At 47.8% G+C, this 22,021-nt stretch overlaps 1 protein-coding gene across 1 annotated transcript in view; it reads left to right on the forward strand.

The window, feature by feature from the left end:
• The window catches only part of DAB2IP (DAB2 interacting protein), a 215,140-nt gene that overhangs the window by 61,172 nt on the left and 131,947 nt on the right, over window positions 1-22,021 (forward strand). Inside the window, 2 exon segments of the mRNA XM_069986386.1 lie at window positions 6,890-6,988; window positions 13,313-13,867. Coding sequence (XP_069842487.1) covers window positions 6,890-6,988; window positions 13,313-13,867 — 654 coding nt within the window.

The following is a 22,021-nucleotide window of genomic DNA, read 5'->3' on the forward strand; positions in this document are numbered from 1 at the left end:
ATACAGGGCACAACAGGTATACCAAACTGTGACTGGGTAACACTGCCATACCAGACCTGACTAATACCGCCATACTGTGACTGGATAACACTGCCAGACCTGACCAATACCGCCATACTGTGACTGGATAATACCTCCATACCAGACCTGACCAATACCGCCATACTGTGACTGGATAACACCTCCATACCAGACCTGACCAATACCACCATACTGTGACTGGGTAACACCGCCATACCAGACCTGACCAATACCGCCATACTGTGACTGGGTAACACCGCCACACCAGACCTGACCAATACCCCCATACTGTGACTAGATAACACTGCCACACCAGACCTGACCAATACCGCCACACTTTGACTGGATAACACTGCTATACCAGACCTGATACCAACATACTGTGACTGGATAACACTGCCACACCAGACCTGACCAATACCGCCATACTGTGACTGGATAACACTGTCATACCAGACCTGACCAATACCGCCATACTTTGACTGGATAACACTGCCAGACCTGACCAATACCGCCATACTGTGACTGGATAACACCTACATACCAGACCTGACCAATACCGCCATACTGTGACTGGATAACACCTCCATACCAGACCTGACCAATACCGCCATACTGTGACTGGGTAACACCGCCACACCAGACCTGACCAATACCGCCACATTGTGACTGGATAACACTGCTATACCAGACCTGATACCAACATACTGTGACTGGATAACACTGCCACACCAGACCTGACCAATACCGCCATACTGTGAATGGATAACACCGCCACACCAGACCTGACTAATACCGCTATACTGTGCTGGATAACACTGTCATACCAGACTTGACCAATACCGCCATACTGTGACTGGATAACACTGCCATACCAGACCTGACCAATACCGCCATACTGTGAATGGATAACACCGCCACACCAGACCTGACTAATACCGCTATACTGTGCTGGATAACACTGTCATACCAGACTTGACCAATACCGCCATACTGTGACTGGATAACACTGCCATACCAGACCTGACCAATACCGCCATACTGTGCTGGATAACACTGTCATACCAGACCTGACCAATACCGCCATACTGTGACTGGATAACACTGCCATACCAGACCTGACCAATACCGCCATACTGTGCTGGATAACACTCATACCAGACCTGACCAATACCGCCATACTGTGACTGGATAACACTGCCATACCAGACCTGACCAATACCGGCAAACTGTGACTGGGTAACACCGCCACACCAGTGCTGACCAATACCACCATACTGTGACTGGATAACACCATCATATCAGACCTGACCAATACTGCCATACTGTGACTGGATAACACCGCTAAACCAGACCTGACCAATACCACCATAACGTGACTGGATAACACCGACACACCAGACCTGACCAATACCGCCATACTGTGACTGGATAACACCCCCATACCAAACATGACCAATACCGACACACTGTGACTGAAAAACACTGCCATATGGGTAAATACAACCCTGCAGGTATACAGGACACTACAGGTATACAGGACCCCAAAACTATACACTACAAGTGCACGGGACCTCCACAAAACTTTATACTACAGGTATACAGGACCCCAAAACTATATACTACAGGTATACAGGACCTCCACCAACTATATACTTCAGGTATACAGGAACTCCACCAACTAGATACTACAGGTATATAGGACCCCAAACTATACACTACAGATATACAGGACCTCAAAACCATACACTACAGGTATACAGGATCTACACCAACTCTATAATACAGGTATACAGCACCTTCACCAACTCTATACTACAAGTATACAGGACCCCAAATATACTACAGGTATACAGGAACTCCACCAGCTATATACTACAGGTATATAGGACCTCAAACTATACACTACAGGTATACAGGACCTCCACCAACTCTATACTATAGTTATACAGGACCCTCAAACTATTTACTACAGGTATACAGGACCCCCGAACTATATACTACAGGTATACAAGACCTCCTCCAATTATCCTCTTAAGGACATAGGACGTACCGGTACGTCCTATGTCCTCACTTGCGCGGCCCCGCTTTGAAGTGCCGCGATCCCGGGTGCCGCGTGTAGCCCGGGACCGCCGCTATTAGCGGGCACGGTCTGATCGCCGTGCCCGCTAATTAGCTAATCGGAGGCAGCTGTCAAAGTTGACAGCTGCCTCCGATTACCGGAGGCAACGTTTCCCTGGTGTCTAGTGGGGGAGATCGCTCCTCCGGGACCTTGTCCCGGAGGAGCGATCTCCGTTACTGATGCCGGCCGGGGACGCGTCCAAGATGGCGCCGTCTTCGGCTCGGCACTCGTTCGTTTTCGGCTGCAGCAGCCGAAAGCAAACGAGTGCCGATCTCATGGATCTCTGCAGCATATCTATGCTGCAGAGATCTCTATGAGAGATCAAAGTATATATACTAGAAGTCCCCCAGGGGGAATAACCCTAACCCCAGGGGGGGAATAACCCTAACCCCAGGGGGGGGATAACCCTAACCCTAGGGGGGAATAACCCTAACCCCAGGGGGGAATAACCCTAACCCCAGGTGGGCTTCTAGTATATGTGTAAAAAAAAAAAAAAAAGTGTTGTTAATAGTAAAAAGCCCCCTCCCCTAATAAAAGTCTGAATCACCCCCCTTTTCCCAGGTTTTAAATAAAAGTAAACAAATAAATAAATAAATAAACATGTTTGCTATCGCCGCGTGCGTAATCGCCCGAACTATTAATTAATCACATTCCTGATCTCGTACGGTAAACGGCGTCAGCGCAAAAAAATCCCAAAGTGCAAAATTGCGCATTTTTGATCGCATCAAATCCAGAAAAAATGTAATAAAAAGCGATCAAAAAGACGTATATGGGCAATCAAGGTACCGATAGAAAGATCACATCATGGCGCAAAAAATGACACCTCGCACAGCCCCATAGACCAAAGGATAAAAGTGCTATAACCCTGGGAATGGAGCGATTTTAAGGAACGTATATTGGTTAACAACGGTTTGAATTTTTTACAGGCCATCAGATACAATATAAGTTATACATGTTATATATCGTTTTAATCGTAACGACTTGAGGAACATGCATAACAAGTCAGTTTTACCCCAGGGTGAATGGCGTAAAAACACATTTCCCCCAAATAAAAGAAATGCGTTTTTTTTTTCAATTTCACCACACTTCGAATTTTTTTCTGTACTTTATGCAAAAATTCAGCCTGTAATTGCAAAGTACAATTAGTGACGCAAAAAATAAGGGGTCATGTGGGTTTCTAGGTGGAAAAATGCAAGTGCTATGACCTTTTAAACACAAGGAGGAAAAACCGAAAACGTAAAAACGAAAATGGGCCATGTCCTTAAAGGGTTAAACACTACAGGTATCCAGGACCCTCAAACTATAAACTACAGGTATACAAGACCTCCACCAACTATACATTACAGGTATACAGCACCAACTATATACTACAGGTATACAGGACCCCCGAACTATACAGTACAGGTATACAGGACCTTCACCAACTGTACACTGCAGGTATACAGGACCTCCCTCAACTATACACTATAGGTATACAGCCCCCCAACTATGCACTACAGATATGCGAGACCCCTAAAAACTATACATTGTTGGTATACAGAACCCCTCCAACTATGCACTACAGGTATACACTAATTCCACTAATTAACTCAGATGAAACAATACCTTTAGCTTGGCCTCCTGGGCACCTTAGAACAAATCTAATTATAACACTGACACTTTATACCCGGGCAGCGCTGGGTAAATTTTCTAGTATTACATATAGACGGATGATACTACATATAGATGGTTGATATGGATGATACTACATATGGACGGGTGATATTACATATAGACGGGTGATATTACATATAGACGGGTGATACTACATATAGACGGGTGATATTACATATAGACGGGTGATACTACATATAGACGGGTGATACTACATATAGATGGGTGATACTACATATAGACGGGTGATACTACATATAGACGGGTGATATTACATATAGATGGGTGATATGGATGATATTACATATAGACGGGTGATACTACATATAGATGGGTGATACTACATATAGACGGGTGATACTACATATAGACGGGTGATACTACATATAGACGGGTGATATTACATATAGACGGGTGATATTACATATAGACGGGTGATACTACATATAGACGGGTGATATTACATATAGACGGGTGATATTACATATAGATGGGTGATATGGATGATATTACATATAGACGGGTGATACTACATATAGACGGGTGATACTACATATAGATGGGTGATACTACATATAGATGGGTGATACTACATATAGACGGGTGATATTACATATAGACGGGTGATATTACATATAGATGGGTGATATGGATGATATTACATATAGACGGGTGATACTACATATAGACGGGTGATACTACATATAGATGGGTGATACTACATATAGATGGGTGATACTACATATAGACAGATGATATTATGGGGGGTGACAGTGAGGGGCTGTCAGTGCTTGTTTGCTCCCCGTTCCCCACCATTACACGGGGGGGGGGGGGGGGAGGGGCTGTCAGTGCTTGTTTGCTCCCCGTTCCCCACCATTAAACGGGGGGGGGGGGGGGGGGGGGAGGGGCTGTCAGTGCTTGTTTGCTCCCCGTTCCCCACCATTACACGGGGGGGGGGGAGGGGCTGTCAGTGCTTGTTTGCTCCCCGCTCCCCACCATTACACGGGGGGGGGGAGGGGCTGTCAGTGCTTGTTTGCTCCCCGTTCCCCACCATTACACGGGGGGGGGGAGGGGCTGTCAGTGCTTGTTTGCTCCCCGCTCCCCACCATTACACGGGGGGGGGGGGGGGGGAGGGGCTGTCAGTGCTTGTTTGCTCCCCGCTCCCCACCATTACACGGGGGGGGGAGGGGCTGTCAGTGCTTGTTTGCTCCCCGCTCCCCACCATTACACGGGGGGGGGGGGGGGGGGAGGGGCTGTCAGTGCTTGTTTGCTCCCCGTTCCCCACCATTACACGGGGGGGGGGGAGGGGCTGTCAGTGCTTGTTTGCTCCCCGTTCCCCACCATTACACGGGGGGGGGGGGGGGGGGAGGGGCTGTCAGTGCTTGTTTGCTCCCCGTTCCCCACCATTACACGGGGGGGGGGAGGGGCTGTCAGTGCTTGTTTGCTCCCCGTTCCCCACCATTACACGGGGGGGGAGGGGCTGTCAGTGCTTGTTTGCTCCCCGTTCCCCACCATTACACGGGGGGGGGGGGGGGGGGAGGGGCTGTCAGTGCTTGTTTGCTCCCCGTTCCCCACCATTACACGGGGGGGGGGGGGGGAGGGGCTGTCAGTGCTTGTTGGCTCCCCGTTTCCCACCATTACACGGGGGGGGGGGGGGGGGGAGGGGCTGTCAGTGCTTGTTTGCTCCCCGTTCCCCACCATTACACGGGGGGGGGGAGGGGCTGTCAGTGCTTGTTTGGTCCCCGTTCCCCACCATTATACGGGGGGGGAGGGGCTGTCAGTGCTTGTTTGCTCCCCGTTCCCCACCATTACACGGGGGGGGGGGGGGGAGGGGCTGTCAGTGCTTGTTTGCTCCCCGCTCCCCACCATTACACGGGGGGGGGGGGGGGAGGGGCTGTGAGTGGTTGTTTGCTCCCCGTTTCCCACCATTACACGGGGGGGGGGAGGGGCTGTCAGTGCTTGTTTGCTCCCCTTTCCCCACCATTACACGGGGGGGGGGGGGGGGAGGGGCTGTCAGTGCTTGTTTGCTCCCCGTTCCCCACCATTACACGGGGGGGGAGGGGGAGGGGCTGTCAGTGCTTGTTTGCTCCCCGTTCCCCACCATTACACGGGGGGGGGGGGGCGGGGCTGTCAGTGCTTGTTTGCTCCCCGTTAGGGTCAGCCGGCAGGGAGGGGGCAATCCTAGGGGTCTTCCTGATCAGTCAGCCTTGCTGTCGACATTGGGGGGCTCTGTCTGTTTGGGGGAGTCTGTTTGTGGGGGGGGTCTGTCTGTTTGGGGGGTCTGTCTGTTTGGGGGGTCTGTCTGTTTGGGGGAGTCGGTCTGTTTGGGGGGTCTGTCTGTTTGGGGGGTCTGTCTGTTTGGGTCTGTCTCTTTGGGGGAGTCTGTCTCTTTGGGGGGTCTGTCTGTTTGGGGGGTCTGTCTGTTTGGGGGGTCTGTCTCTTTGGGGGGGTCTGTCTGTTTGGGGGGGTCTGTCTGTTTGGGGGGGGTCTGTCTGGGGGGTCTGTTTGGGGGGGTCTGTCTGTTTGGGGGGGTCTGTCTGTTTGCGGGGGTCTGTCTGTTTAGGGGGGTCTGTCTGTTTGAGGGGTCTGTCTGTTTGGGGGGGTCTGTCTGTTTGGGGGGTCTGTCTGTTTGGGGGGGGTCTGTCTCTTTGGGGGGGGGTCTGTCTGTTTGGGGGGTCTGTCTGTTTGGGGAGTCTGTCTGTTTGGGGGGTCTGTCTCTTTGGGGGAGTCTGTCTGTTTGGGGGGTCTGTCTCTTTGGGGGAGTCTGTCTGTTTGGGGGGGTCTGTCTGTTTGGGGGGTCTGTCTGTTTGGGGGGTCTGTCTGGGGGGTCTGTCTGTTTGGGGGGGTCTGTCTCTTTGGGGGAGTTTGTTTGTTTGGGGGGGTCTGTCTGTTTGGGGGGGTCTGTCTGTTTGGGGGGGTCTGTCTGTTTGGGGGGGGTCTGTCTGTTTGCGGGGGTCTGTCTGTTTGGGGGGGTCTGTCTGTTTGCGGGGGTCTGTTTGGGGGGGTCTGTCTGTTTGCGGGGGTCTGTTTGGGGGGGTCTGTCTGTTTGGGGGGGGTCTGTGCTGTCAGCTGACTGCTTTCTCTCTCCTGCAGGTTACTGCGTCCTCTGGTAGTAAATGTTTCTCATGTCGCTCCGCAGCTGAACGGGATAAATGGATGGAGAATCTCCGCCGCGCTGTGCACCCCAACAAGGTACCGAGGGCCAAAATATTATCGTCCAGTCACCAAGGGGTTCCCGCCCCATATAATACATATATATATATATATACCTGTATAACTATACAAGCCCGCTGGCTGCGCTGACTTCTCCTCCTCCTATATATATATATGTCTGCGCTGACTTCTCCTCCTCCTATATATATATATGTCTGCGCTGACTTCTCCTCCTCCTATATATATATATGTCTGCGCTGACTTCTCCTATATATATATATATATATGTCTGCGCTGACTTCTCCTCCTATATATATATATATGTCTGCGCTGACTTCTCCTCCTATATATATATATATGTCTGCGCTGACTTCTCCTCCTCCTATATATATATATATATGTCTGCGCTGACTTCTCCCCCTATATATATATGTCTGCGCTGACTTCTCCTCCTATATATATATATGTCTGCGCTGACTTCTCCTCCTATATATATATATGTCTGCGCTGACTTCTCCTCCTATATATATTTATATATATGTCTGCGCTGACTTCTCCTCCTCCTATATATATATGTCTGCGCTGACTTCTCCTCCTATATATATATATGTCTGCGCTGACTTCTCCTCCTCCTATATATATATATATGTCTGCGCTGACTTCTCCTCCTATATATATATATGTCTGCGCTGACTTCTCCTCCTCCTATATATATATATATATATATATATGTCTGCGCTGACTTCTCCTCCTATATATATATATGTCTGCGCTGACTTCTCCTCCTATATATATATATATCTGCGCTGACTTCTCCTCCTCCTATATATATATATGTCTGCGCTGACTTCTCCTCCTATATATATATATATCTGCGCTGACTTCTCCTCCTCCTGTATATATATATATGTCTGCGCTGACTTCTCCTCCTCCTATATATATATATGTCTGCGCTGACTTCTCCTCCTGTATATATATATATGTCTGCGCTGACTTCTCCTCCTCCTATATATATATATATATATATATGTCTGCGCTGACTTCTCCTCCTATATATATATATGTCTGCGCTGACTTCTCCTCCTCCTGTATATATATATATGTCTGCGCTGACTTCTCCTCCTATATATATATGTCTGCGCTGACTTCTCCTCCTATATATATATATGTCTGCGCTGACTTCTTCTCCTATATATATATATATGTCTGCGCTGACTTCTCCTCCTATATATATATATATGTCTGCGCTGACTTCTCCTCCTCCTATATATATATATATGTCTGCGCTGACTTCTCCTCCTATATATATATATATGTCTGCGCTGACTTCTCCTCCTCCTATATATATATGTCTGCGCTGACTTCTCCTCCTCCTATATATATATATGTCTGCGCTGACTTCTCCTCCTCCTATATATATATATGTCTGCGCTGACTTCTCCTCCTATATATATATATATATGTCTGCGCTGACTTCTCCTCCTATATATATATATATGTCTGCGCTGACTTCTCCTCCTCCTATATATATATATATATATATATATGTCTGCGCTGACTTCTCCTCCTCCTGTATATATATATATGTCTGCGCTGACTTCTCCTCCTCCTATATATATATATGTCTGCGCTGACTTCTCCTCCTCCTATATATATATATATATATATATATATATATATATGTCTGCGCTGACTTCTCCTCCTCCTATATATATATATGTCTGCGCTGACTTCTCCTCCTATATATATATGTCTGCGCTGACTTCTCCTCCTCCTATATATATATATGTCTGCGCTGACTTCTCCTCCTCCTATATATATATATATGTCTGCGCTGACTTCTCCTCCTCCTATATATATATATGTCTGCGCTGACTTCTCCTCCTCCTATATATATATGTCTGCGCTGACTTCTCCTCCTATATATATATATATATGTCTGCGCTGACTTCTCCTCCTATATATATATATATATATATGTCTGCGCTGACTTCTCCTCCTCCTATATATATATATGTCTGCGCTGACTTCTCCTCCTCCTATATATATATGTCTGCGCTGACTTCTCCTCCTCCTATATATATATGTCTGCGCTGACTTCTCCTCCTCCTATATATATATATATGTCTGCGCTGACTTCTCCTCCTCCTATATATATATATATGTCTGCGCTGACTTCTCCTCCTATATATATATATATGTCTGCGCTGACTTCTCCTCCTCCTATATATATATGTCTGCGCTGACTTCTCCTCCTATATATATATATATGTCTGCGCTGACTTCTCCTCCTCCTATATATATATGTCTGCGCTGACTTCTCCTCCTCCTATATATATATGTCTGCGCTGACTTCTCCTCCTATATATATATATGTCTGCGCTGACTTCTCCTCCTCCTATATATATATATGTCTGCGCTGACTTCTCCTCCTATATATATATATATGTCTGCGCTGACTCCTCCTCCTATATATATATATGTCTGCGCTGACTTCTCCTCCTCCTATATATATATGTCTGCGCTGACTTCTCCTCCTATATATATATATATGTCTGCGCTGACTTCTCCTCCTATATATATATGTCTGCGCTGACTTCTCCTCCTATATATATATATATGTCTGCGCTGACTTCTCCTCCTATATATATATATGTCTGCGCTGACTTCTCCTCCTCCTATATATATATATATGTCTGCGCTGACTTCTCCTCCTCCTATATATATATATGTCTGCGCTGACTTCTCCTCCTCCTGTATATATATATATGTCTGCGCTGACTTCTCCTCCTCCTATATATATATATGTCTGCGCTGACTTCTTCTCCTCCTATATATATATATGTCTGCACTGACTTCTCCTCCTATATATATATATATGTCTGCGCTGACTTCTCCTCCTATATATATATATGTCTGCGCTGACTTCTCCTCCTATATATATATATATGTCTGCGCTGACTTCTCCTCCTATATATATATATATGTCTGCGCTGACTTCTCCTCCTCCTGTATATATATATATGTCTGCGCTGACTTCTCCTCCTCCTATATATATATATGTCTGCGCTGACTTCTCCTCCTCCTATATATATATATGTCTGCACTGACTTCTCCTCCTCCTATATATATATATGTCTGCGCTGACTTCTCCTCCTCCTATATATATATATGTCTGCGCTGACTTCTCCTCCTATATATATATATATGTCTGCGCTGACTTCTTCTCCTCCTATATATATATATATGTCTGCGCTGACTTCTCCTCCTCCTATATATATATATATGTCTGCGCTGACTTCTCCTCCTCCTATATATATATATGTCTGCGCTGACTTCTTCTCCTCCTATATATATATATATGTCTGCGCTGACTTCTCCTCCTCCTGTATATATATATATGTCTGCGCTGACTTCTCCTCCTATATATATATATGTCTGCGCTGACTTCTTCTCCTCCTATATATATATATATGTCTGCGCTGACTTCTCCTCCTCCTATATATATATATATGTCTGCGCTGACTTCTCCTCCTCCTATATATATATATGTCTGCGCTGACTTCTCCTCCTCCTGTATATATATATATATATATGTCTGCGCTGACTTCTCCTCCTCCTATATATATATATATATGTCTGCGCTGACTTCTCCTCCTCCTATATATATATATGTCTGCGCTGACTTCTCCTCCTATATATATATGTCTGCGCTGACTTCTCCTCCTCCTCCTATATATATATATATATATATATATGTCTGCGCTGGCTTCTCCTCCTATATATATATATATATGTCTGCGCTGACTTCTCCTCCTATATATATATATGTCTGCGCTGACTTCTCCTCCTATATATATTTATATATATGTCTGCGCTGACTTCTCCTCCTCCTATATATATATATGTCTGCGCTGACTTCTCCTCCTATATATATATATATGTCTGCGCTGACTTCTTCTCCTCCTATATATATATATATGTCTGCGCTGACTTCTCCTCCTCCTATATATATATATATGTCTGCGCTGACTTCTCCTCCTCCTATATATATATATGTCTGCGCTGACTTCTTCTCCTCCTATATATATATATATGTCTGCGCTGACTTCTCCTCCTCCTGTATATATATATATGTCTGCGCTGACTTCTCCTCCTATATATATATATGTCTGCGCTGACTTCTTCTCCTCCTATATATATATATATGTCTGCGCTGACTTCTCCTCCTCCTATATATATATATATGTCTGCGCTGACTTCTTCTCCTATATATATATATATGTCTGCGCTGACTTCTCCTCCTCCTATATATATATGTCTGCGCTGACTTCTCCTCCTCCTATATATATATATATATGTCTGCGCTGACTTTTCCTCCTCCTATATATATATATATGTCTGCGCTGACTTCTCCTCCTCCTATATATATATGTCTGCGCTGACTTCTCCTCCTCCTATATATATATATGTCTGCGCTGACTTCTCCTCCTCCTATATATATATATATATATATATGTCTGCGCTGACTTCTCCTCCTCCTATATATATATATGTCTGCGCTGACTTCTCCTCCTATATATATATATATGTCTGCGCTGACTTTTCCTCCTCCTATATATATATATATATATATGTCTGCGCTGACTTCTCCTCCTATATATATATATGTCTGCGCTGACTTCTCCTCCTCCTATATATATATATGTCTGCGCTGACTTCTCCTCCTCCTATATATATATATATATATATATATGTCTGCGCTGACTTCTCCTCCTCCTATATATATATATATATGTCTGCGCTGACTTCTCCTCCTATATATATATGTCTGCGCTGACTTCTCCTCCTCCTATATATATATATGTCTGCGCTGACTTCTCCTCCTCCTATATATATATATATGTCTGCGCTGACTTCTCCTCCTCCTCCATATATATATGTCTGCGCTGACTTCTCCTCCTCCTATATATATATATGTCTGCGCTGACTTCTCCTCCTCCTCCTCCATATATATATGTCTGCGCTGACTTCTCCTCCTCCTATATATATATATATGTCAGCACTGACTTCTCCTCCTATATATATATATATGTCTGCGCTGACTTCTCCTCCTCCTATATATATATATGTCTGCGCTGACTTCTCCTCCTCCTATATATATATATGTCTGCGCTGACTTCTCCTCCTCCTATATATATATATATGTCTGCGCTGACTTCTCCTCCTCCTATATATATATATGTCTGCGCTGACTTCTCTTCCTCCTATATATATATATATATATATATGTCTGCGCTGACTTCTCCTCCTATATATATATATATATATGTCTGCGCTGACTTCTCCTCCTCCTATATATATATGTCTGCGCTGACTTCTCCTCCTCCTATATATATATATATATATATATGTCTGCGCTGACTTCTCCTCCTCCTATATATATATATATGTCTGCGCTGACTTCTCCTCCTCCTATATATATATATGTCTGCGCTGACTTCTCCTCCTCCTATATATATATATATATGTCTGCGCTGACTTCTCCTCCTATATATATATATGTCTGCGCTGACTTCTCCTCCTCCTCCATATATATATGTCTGCGCTGACTTCTCCCCCTATATATATATGTCTGCGCTGACTTATCCTCCTCCTATATATATATATGTCTGCGCTGACTTCTCCTCCTATATATATATGTCTGCGCTAACTTATCCTCCTCCTATATATATATGGCCGTGCTGACTTATCCTCCCCCTCATATATATGGCCGTGCTGACTTATCCTCCTCCTATATATATGGCCGTGCTGACTTATCCTCCTCCTATATATATGGCCGTGCTGACTTATCCTCCTCCTATATATATGGCCGTGCTTACTTATCCTCCTCCTATATATATGGCCGTGCTGACTTATCCTCCTCCTATATATATGGCCGTGCTGACTTATCCTCCTCCTATATATATGGCCGTGCTTACTTCTCCTCCCCCTCATATATATGGCCGTGCTGACTTATCCTCCTCCTATATATATGGCCGTGCTTACTTCTCCTCCCCCTCATATATATGGCCGTGCTTACTTATCCTCCTCCTATATATATGGCCGTGCTTACTTATCCTCCTCCTATATATATGGCCGTGCTTACTTATCCTCCTCCTATATATATGGCCGTGCTGACTTATCCTCCTCCTATATATATGGCCGTGCTTATTTCTCCTCCCCCTCATATATATGGCCGTGCTGACTTATCCTCCTCATATATATGGCCATGCTTACTTCTCCTCCCCCTCATATATATGGCTGTGCTGACTTATCCTCCTCCTATACATTGGACTGCGCTGACTTCTCGTCTCCCTGCAGGATAACAGCCGCCGGATGGAGAACATGCTGAAGTTGTGGATTATTGAGGCCAAGGACCTACCAGCTAAAAAGAAATATCTCTGCGAGTTGTTTCTGGACGATGTACTTTACGCACGAACTACCTGCAAACTGAAATCAGACAACGTCTTCTGGGGCGAGCACTTTGAGTTCAATAACCTGCCGTCCCTGAAGAGCATCACGGTGCACTTATACAAAGAGACGGAGAAGAAGAAGAAGAAGGACAAGAACAACTACATGGGCCTGGTCAACATCCCCGTAGCAGCCGTGACTGGACGCCAGTTTGTGGAGAAATGGTATCCTGTGGTTTCTACAAACACCAGCAAAGGCAAGTCCGCCGGGCCCATGATCCGCATGAAGAGCCGCTACCAGAGCATCAACATTCTGCCCATGGAACTGTACAAAGAGTTTGCCGAGTACATTACCAACAACTACATGGTGATGTGCTCCAGCCTGGAAGGGGTCCTAAGCGTCAAGAACAAGGAGGAGATGGCTTCAGCGCTCGTCCATATCTTACAGAGCACCGGAAAGGCAAAGGTAAGAACCGGCCCAACATGATACACAATGCGTGACACACCACCTGCACACAGGGGACACACCACCTGCACACAGGGGGCACACCACCTGCACACAGGGGACACACCACCTGCACACAGGGGACACACCACCTGCACACAGGGGACACACCACCTGCACACAGGGGACACACCACCTGCACACAGGGGACACACCACCTGCACACAGGGGACACACCACCTGCACACAGGGGACACACCACCTGCACACAGGGGACACACCACCTGCACACAGGGGACACACCACCTGCACACAGGGGACACACCACCTGCACACAGGGGACACACCACCTGCACACAGGGGACACACCACCTGCACACAGGGGACACACCACCTGCACACAGGGGACACACCACCTGCACACAGGGGGCACACCACCTGCACACAGGGGACACACCACCTGCACACAGGGGACACACCACCTGCACACAGGGGACACACCACCTGCACACAGGGGACACACCACCTGCACACAGGGGACACACCACCTGCACACAGGGGACACACCACCTGCACACAGAGGGACACACCACCTGCACACAGGGGACACACCACCTGCACACAGGGGACACACCACCTGCACACAGGGGACACACCACCTGCACACAGTGGACACACCACCTGCACACAGGGGACACACCACCTGCACACAGGGGACACACCACCTGCACACAGGGGACACACCACCTGCACACAGGGGGCACACCACCTGCACACAGGGGGCACACCACCTGCACACAGGGGACACACCACCTGCACACAGGGGACACACCACCTGCACACAGGGGACACACCACCTGCACACAGGGGGCACACCACCTGCACACAGGGGACACACCACCTGCACACAGGGGACACACCACCTGCACACAGGGGACACACCACCTGCACACAGGGGGCACACCACCTGCACACAGGGGGCACACCACCTGCACACAGGGGGCACACCACCTGCACACAGGGGACACACCACCTGCACACAGGGGACACACCACCTGCACACAGTGGACACACCACCTGCACACAGGGGGCACACCACCTGCACACAGGGGGCACACCACCTGCACACAGGGGACACACCACCTGCACACAGGGGACACACCACCTGCACACAGGGGACACACCACCTGCACACAGGGGACACACCACCTGCACACAGTGGACACACCACCTGCACACAGGGGACACACCACCTGCACACAGGGGACACACCACCTGCACACAGGGGACACACCACCTGCACACAGGGGACACACCACCTGCACACAGGGGACACACCACCTGCACACAGGGGACACACCACCTGCACACAGGGGACACACCACCTGCACACAGGGGACACACCACCTGCACACAGGGGACACACCACCTGCACACAGGGGACACACCACCTGCACACAGGGGGCACACCACCTGCACACAGGGGGCACACCACCTGCACACAGGGGACACACCACCTGCACACAGGGGACACACCACCTGCACACAAAGGACACACCACCGGCACACAGGGGACACACCACCTGCACACAGGGGACACACCACCTGCACACAGGGGGCACACCACCTGCACACAGGGGACACACCACCTGCACACAGGGGACACACCACCTGCACACAGGGGACACACCACCTGCACACAGGGGCACACCACCTGCACACAGGGGGCACACCACCTGCACACAGGGGACACACCACCTGCACACAGGGGACACACCACCTGCACACAGGGGACACACCACCTGCACACAGGGGACACACCACCTGCACACAGGGGACACACCACCTGCACACAGTGGACACACCACCTGCACACAGGGGGCACACCACCTGCACACAGGGGACACACCACCTGCACACAGGGGGCACACCACCTGCACACAGGGGACACACCACCTGCACACAGGGGACACACCACCTGCACACAGGGGACACACCACCTGCACACAGGGGACACACCACCTGCACACAGGGGACACACCACCTGCACACAGTGGACACACCACCTGCACACAGTGGACACACCAGCTGCACACAGGGGACACACCACCTGCACACAGGGGACACACCACCTGCACACAGGGGACACACCACCTGCACACAGGGGACACACCACCTGCACACAGGGGACACACCACCTGCACACAGGGGACACACCACCTGCACACAGTGGCACACCACCTGCACACAGGGGACACACCACCTGCACACAGGGGACACACCACCTGCACACAGTGGCACACCACCTGCACACAGGGGGCACACCACCTGAACACAGGGGACACACCACCTGCACACAGGGGGCACACCACCTGCACACAGGGGGCACACCACCTGCACACAGGGGACACACCACCTGCACACAGGGGACACACCACCTGCACACAGGGGACACACCACCTGCACACAGGGGGCACACCACCTGCACACAGGGGGCACACCACCTGCACACAGGGGGCACACCACCTGCACACAGGGGGCACACCACCTGCACACAGGGGACACACCACCTGCACACAGGGGACACACCACCTGCACACAGGGGGCACACCACCTGCACACAGGGGACACACCACCTGCACACAGGGGGCACACCACCTGCACACAGGGGGCACACCACCTGCACACAGGGGGCACACCACCTGCACAAAGGGGGCACACCACCTGCACACAGGGGGCACACCACCTGCACACAGGGGGCACACCACCTGCACACAAGGGGCACACCACCTGCACACAAGGGGCACACCACCTGCACACAGGGGGCACACCACCTGCACACAGGGGGCACACCACCTGCACACAGGGGGCACACCACCTGCACACAGGGGACACACCACCTGCACACAGGGGACACACCACCTGCACAAAGGGGACACACCACCTGCACACAGGGGGCACACCACCTGCACACAGGGGGCACACCACCTGCACACAGGGGGCACACCACCTGCACACAGGGGACACACCACCTGCACACAGGGGGCACACCACCTGCACACAGGGGTCACACTCATAGGCAGTGGGAGGGGAAGCACAATGTAACCTCTCCTCACAGCTCACAAGCATCACACACCTCTACCCTGGTCTCCAGAGGTGCAGGGGGCAGGCAATGTTCTGCAGATCTCTGAAGAGGACACTGGTGTAATAATCTGTAGGACACATCACTATACAGCAGCAGTCCCATGGATGATAGTAGAGGCCGTAGGACAGAGCACATGTGGCTATGAAAGCAGTGGTAGAAGAATTACGCTCTTACCAGAGACAGCAGTCCTATGGCTAGTGATGGATAGGCTGTATTCTCAGTGATGTCACTGATCTCTAGTGATGGATAGGCTGTATTCTCAGTGATGTCACTGATCTCTAGTGATGGATAGGCTGTATTCTCAGTGATGTCACTGATCTCTAGTGATGGATAGGCTGTATTCTCAGTGATGTCACTGATCTCTAGTGATGGGTAGGCTGTATTCTCAGTGATGTCACTGATCTCTAGTGATGGATAGGCTGTATTCTCAGTGATGTCACTGCTGATCTCTAGTGATAGGCTGTATTCTCAGTGATGTCACTGATCTCTAGTGATGGATAGGCTGTATTCTCAGTGATGTCACTGCTGATCTCTAGTGATGGATAGGCTGTATTCTCAGTGATGTCACTGATCTCTAGTGATGGATAGGCTGTATTCTCAGTGATGTCACTGCTGATCTCTAGTGATGGATAGGCTGTATTCTCAGTGATGTCACTGATCTCTAGTGATGGATAGGCTGTATTCTCAGTGATGTCACTGATCTCTAGTGATGGATAGGCTGTATTCTCAGTGATGTCACTGATCTCTAGTGATGGATAGGCTGTATTCTCAGTGATGTCACTGATCTCTAGTGATGGATAGGCTGTATTCTCAGTGATGTCACTGATCTCTAGTGATGGGTAGGCTGTATTCTCAGTGATGTCACTGATCTCTAGTGATGGATAGGCTGTATTCTCAGTGATGTCACTGCTGATCTCTAGTGATAGGCTGTATTCTCAGTGATGTCACTGATCTCTAGTGATGGATAGGCTGTATTCTCAGTGATGTCACTGCTGATCTCTAGTGATGGATAGGCTGTATTCTTAGTGATGTCACTGCTGATCTCTAGTGATGGATAGGCTGTATTCTCAGTGATGTCACTGATCTCTAGTGATGGATAGGCTGTATTCTCAGTGATGTCACTGATCTCTAGTGATGGATAGGCTGTATTCTCAGTGATGTCACCGCTGATCTCTAGTGATGGATAGGCTGTATTCTCAGTGATGTCACTGATCTCTAGTGATGGATAGGCTGTATTCTCAGTGATGTCACTGCTGATCTCTAGTGTTGGATAGGCTGTATTCTCAGTGATGTCACTGATCTCTAGTGATGGATAGGCTGTATTCTCAGTGATGTCACCGCTGATCTCTAGTGATGGATAGGCTGTATTCTCAGTGATGTCACTGATCTCTAGTGATGGATAGGCTGTATTCTCAGTGATGTCACTGCTGATCTCTAGTGATGGATAGGCTGTATTCTCAGTGATGTCACTGATCTCTAGTGATGGATAGGCTGTATTCTCAGTGATGTCACTGATCTCTAGTGATGGATAGGCTGTATTCTCAGTGATGTCACTGATCTCTAGTGATGGATAGGTTGTATTCTCAGTGATGTTACCGCTGATCTCTAGTGATGGATAGGCTGTATTCTCAGTGATGTCACCGCTGATCTCTAGTGATGGATAGGCTGTATTCTCAGTGATGTCACTGATCTCTAGTGATGGATAGGCTGTATTCTCAGTGATGTCACTGCTGATCTCTAGTGATGGATAGGCTGTATTCTCAGTGATGTCACTGATCTCTAGTGATGGATAGGCTGTATTCTCAGTGATGTCACCGCTGATCTCTAGTGATGGATAGGCTGTATTCTCAGTGATGTCACTGATCTCTAGTGATGGATAGGCTGTATTCTCAGTGATGTCACTGCTGATCTCTAGTGATGGATAGGCTGTATTCTCAGTGATGTCACTGATATCTAGTGATGGATAGGCTGTATTCTCAGTGATGTCACTGCTGATCTCTAGTGATGGATAGGCTGTATTCTCGGAGATTGCACTGTTGATCTCTAGTGATGGATAGGCTGTATTCTCAGTGATGTCACTGATATCTAGTGATGGATAGGCTGTATTCTCAGTGATGTCACTGCTGATCTCTAGTGATGGATAGGCTGTATTCTCGGAGATTGCACCGCTGATCTCTAGTGATGGATAGGCTGTATTCTCAGTGATGTCACTGCTGATCTCTAGTGATGGATAGGCTGTATTCTCAGTGATGTCACTGATTTCTAGTGATGGATAGGCTGTATTCTCAGTGATGTCACTGCTGATCTCTAGTGATGGATAGGCTGTACTCTCAGTGATGTCACCGCTGATCTCTAGTGATGGATAGGCTGTATTCTCAGTGATGTCACTGCTGATCTCTAGTGATGGATAGGCTGTACTCTCAGTGATGTCACTGATCTCTAGTGATGGATAGGCTGTATTCTCAGTGATGTCACTGATCTCTAGTGATGGATAGGCTGTATTCTCAGTGATGTCACTGCTGATCTCTAGTGATGGATAGGCTGTACTCTCAGTGATGTCACCGCTGATCTCTAATGATGGATAGGCTGTATTCTCAGTGATGTCACTGCTGATCTCTAGTGATGGATAGGCTGTACTCTCAGTGATGTCATTGATCTCTAGTGATGGATAGGCTGTATTCTCAGTGATGTCACCGCTGATCTCTAGTGATGGATAGGCTGTATTCTCAGTGATGTCACTGATCTCTAGTGATGGATAGGCTGTATTCTCAGTGATGTCACTGCTGATCTCTAGTGATGGATAGGCTGTACTCTCAGTGGTGTCACCGCTGATCTCTAGTGATGGATAGGCTGTATTCTCAGTGATGTCACTGATCTCTAGTGATGGATAGGCTGTATTCTCAGTGATGTCACCGCTGATCTCTAGTGATGGATAGGCTGTATTCTCAGTGATGTCACTGCTGATCTCTAGTGATGGATAGGCTGTATTCTCAGTGATGTCACTGCTGATCTCTAGTGATGGATAGGCTGTATTCTCAGTGATGTCACTGATCTCTAGTGATGGATAGGCTGTATTCTCAGTGATGTCACTGATCTCTAGTGATGGATAGGCTGTATTCTCAGTGATGTCACTGCTGATCTCTAGTGATGGATAGGCTGTATTCTCAGTGATGTCACTGATGATCTCTAGTGATGGATAGGCTGTATTCTCAGTGATGTCACTGATCTCTAGTGATGGATAGGCTGTATTCTCAGTGATGTCACTGCTGATCTCTAGTGATGGATAGGCTGTATTCTCAGTGATGTCACCGCTGATCTCTAGTGATGGATAGGCTGTATTCTCAGTGATGTCACTGCTGATCTCTAGTGATGGATAGGCTGTATTCTCAGTGATGTCACTGATCTCTAGTGATGGATAGGCTGTATTCTCAGTGATGTCACTGATCTCTAGTGATGGATAGGCTGTATTCTCAGTGATATCACTGATCTCTAGTAATGGATAGGCTGTATTCTCAGTGATGTCACTGATCTCTAGTGATGGATAGGCTGTATTCTCAGTGATGTCACTGATCTCTAGTGATGGATAGGCTGTATTCTCAGTGATGTCACTGATCTCTAGTGATGGATAGGCTGTATTCTCAGTGATGTCACTGATCTCTAGTGATGGATAGGCTGTATTCTCAGTGATGTCACTGATCTCTAGTGATGGATAGGCTGTATTCTCAGTGATGTCACTGATCTCTAGTGATGGATAGGCTTTATTCTCAGTGATGTCACCGCTGATCTCTAGTGAGGGATAGGCTGTATTCTCAGTGATGTCAATGATCTCTAGTGATGGATAGGCTGTATTCTCAGTGATGTCACTGCTGATCTCTAGTGATGGATAGGCTGTATTCTCAGTGATGTCACTGATCTCTAGTGATGGATAGGCTGTATTCTCAGTGATGTCACTGATCTCTAGTGATGGATAGGTTGTATTCTCAGTGATGTTACCGCTGATCTCTAGTGATGGATAGGCTGTATTCTCAGTGATGTCACCGCTGATCTCTAGTGATGGATAGGCTGTATTCTCAGTGATGTCACCGCTGATCTCTAGTGATGGATAGGCTGTATTCTCAGTGATGTCACCGCTGATCTCTAGTGATGGATAGGCTGTATTCTCAGTGATGTCACCGCTGATCTCTAGTGATGGATAGGCTGTATTCTCAGTGATGTCACTGATCTCTAGTGATGGATAGGCTGTATTCTCAGTGATATCACTGATCTCTAGTGATGGATAGGCTGTATTCTCAGTGATGTCACTGATCTCTAGTGATGGATAGGCTGTATTCTCAGTGATGTCACTGATCTCTAGTGATGGATAGGCTGTATTCTCAGTGATGTCACTGATCTCTAGTGATGGATGGGCTGTATTCTCAGTGATGTCACCGCTGATCTCTAGTGATGGATAGGCTGTATTCTCAGTGATGTCACTGATCTCTAGTGATGGATAGGCTGTATTCTCAGTGATGTCACTGATCTCTAGTGATGGATAGGCTGTATTCTCAGTGATGTCACCGCTGATCTCTAGTGATGGATAGGCCGTATTCTCAGTGATTTCACCGCTACCAGTGATGGATAGGCTGTATTCTCAGTGATGTCACTGATCTCTAGTGATGGATAGGCTGTATTCTCAGTGATGTCACTGATCTCTAGTGATGGATAGGCTGTATTCTCAGTGATGTCACCGCTGATCTCTAGTGATGGATAGGCTGTATTCTAAGTGATGTCACCACTGATCTCTATTGATGGATAGGCTGTATTCTCAGTGATGTCACTGATCTCTAGTGATGGATAGGCTGTATTCTCAGTGATGTCACTGCTGATCTCTAGTGATGGATAGGCTGTATTCTCAGTGATGTCACTGCTGATCTCTAGTGATGGATAGACTGTATTCTCAGTGATGTCACTGATCTCTAGTGATGGATAGGTTGTATTCTCAGTGATGTCACTGATCTCTAGTGATGGATAGGCTGTATTCTCAGTGATGT

Source organism: Dendropsophus ebraccatus, chromosome 10 (genome assembly GCF_027789765.1).
Source record: "Dendropsophus ebraccatus isolate aDenEbr1 chromosome 10, aDenEbr1.pat, whole genome shotgun sequence".
Classification (NCBI taxonomy): Eukaryota; Metazoa; Chordata; class Amphibia; order Anura; family Hylidae; genus Dendropsophus; species Dendropsophus ebraccatus.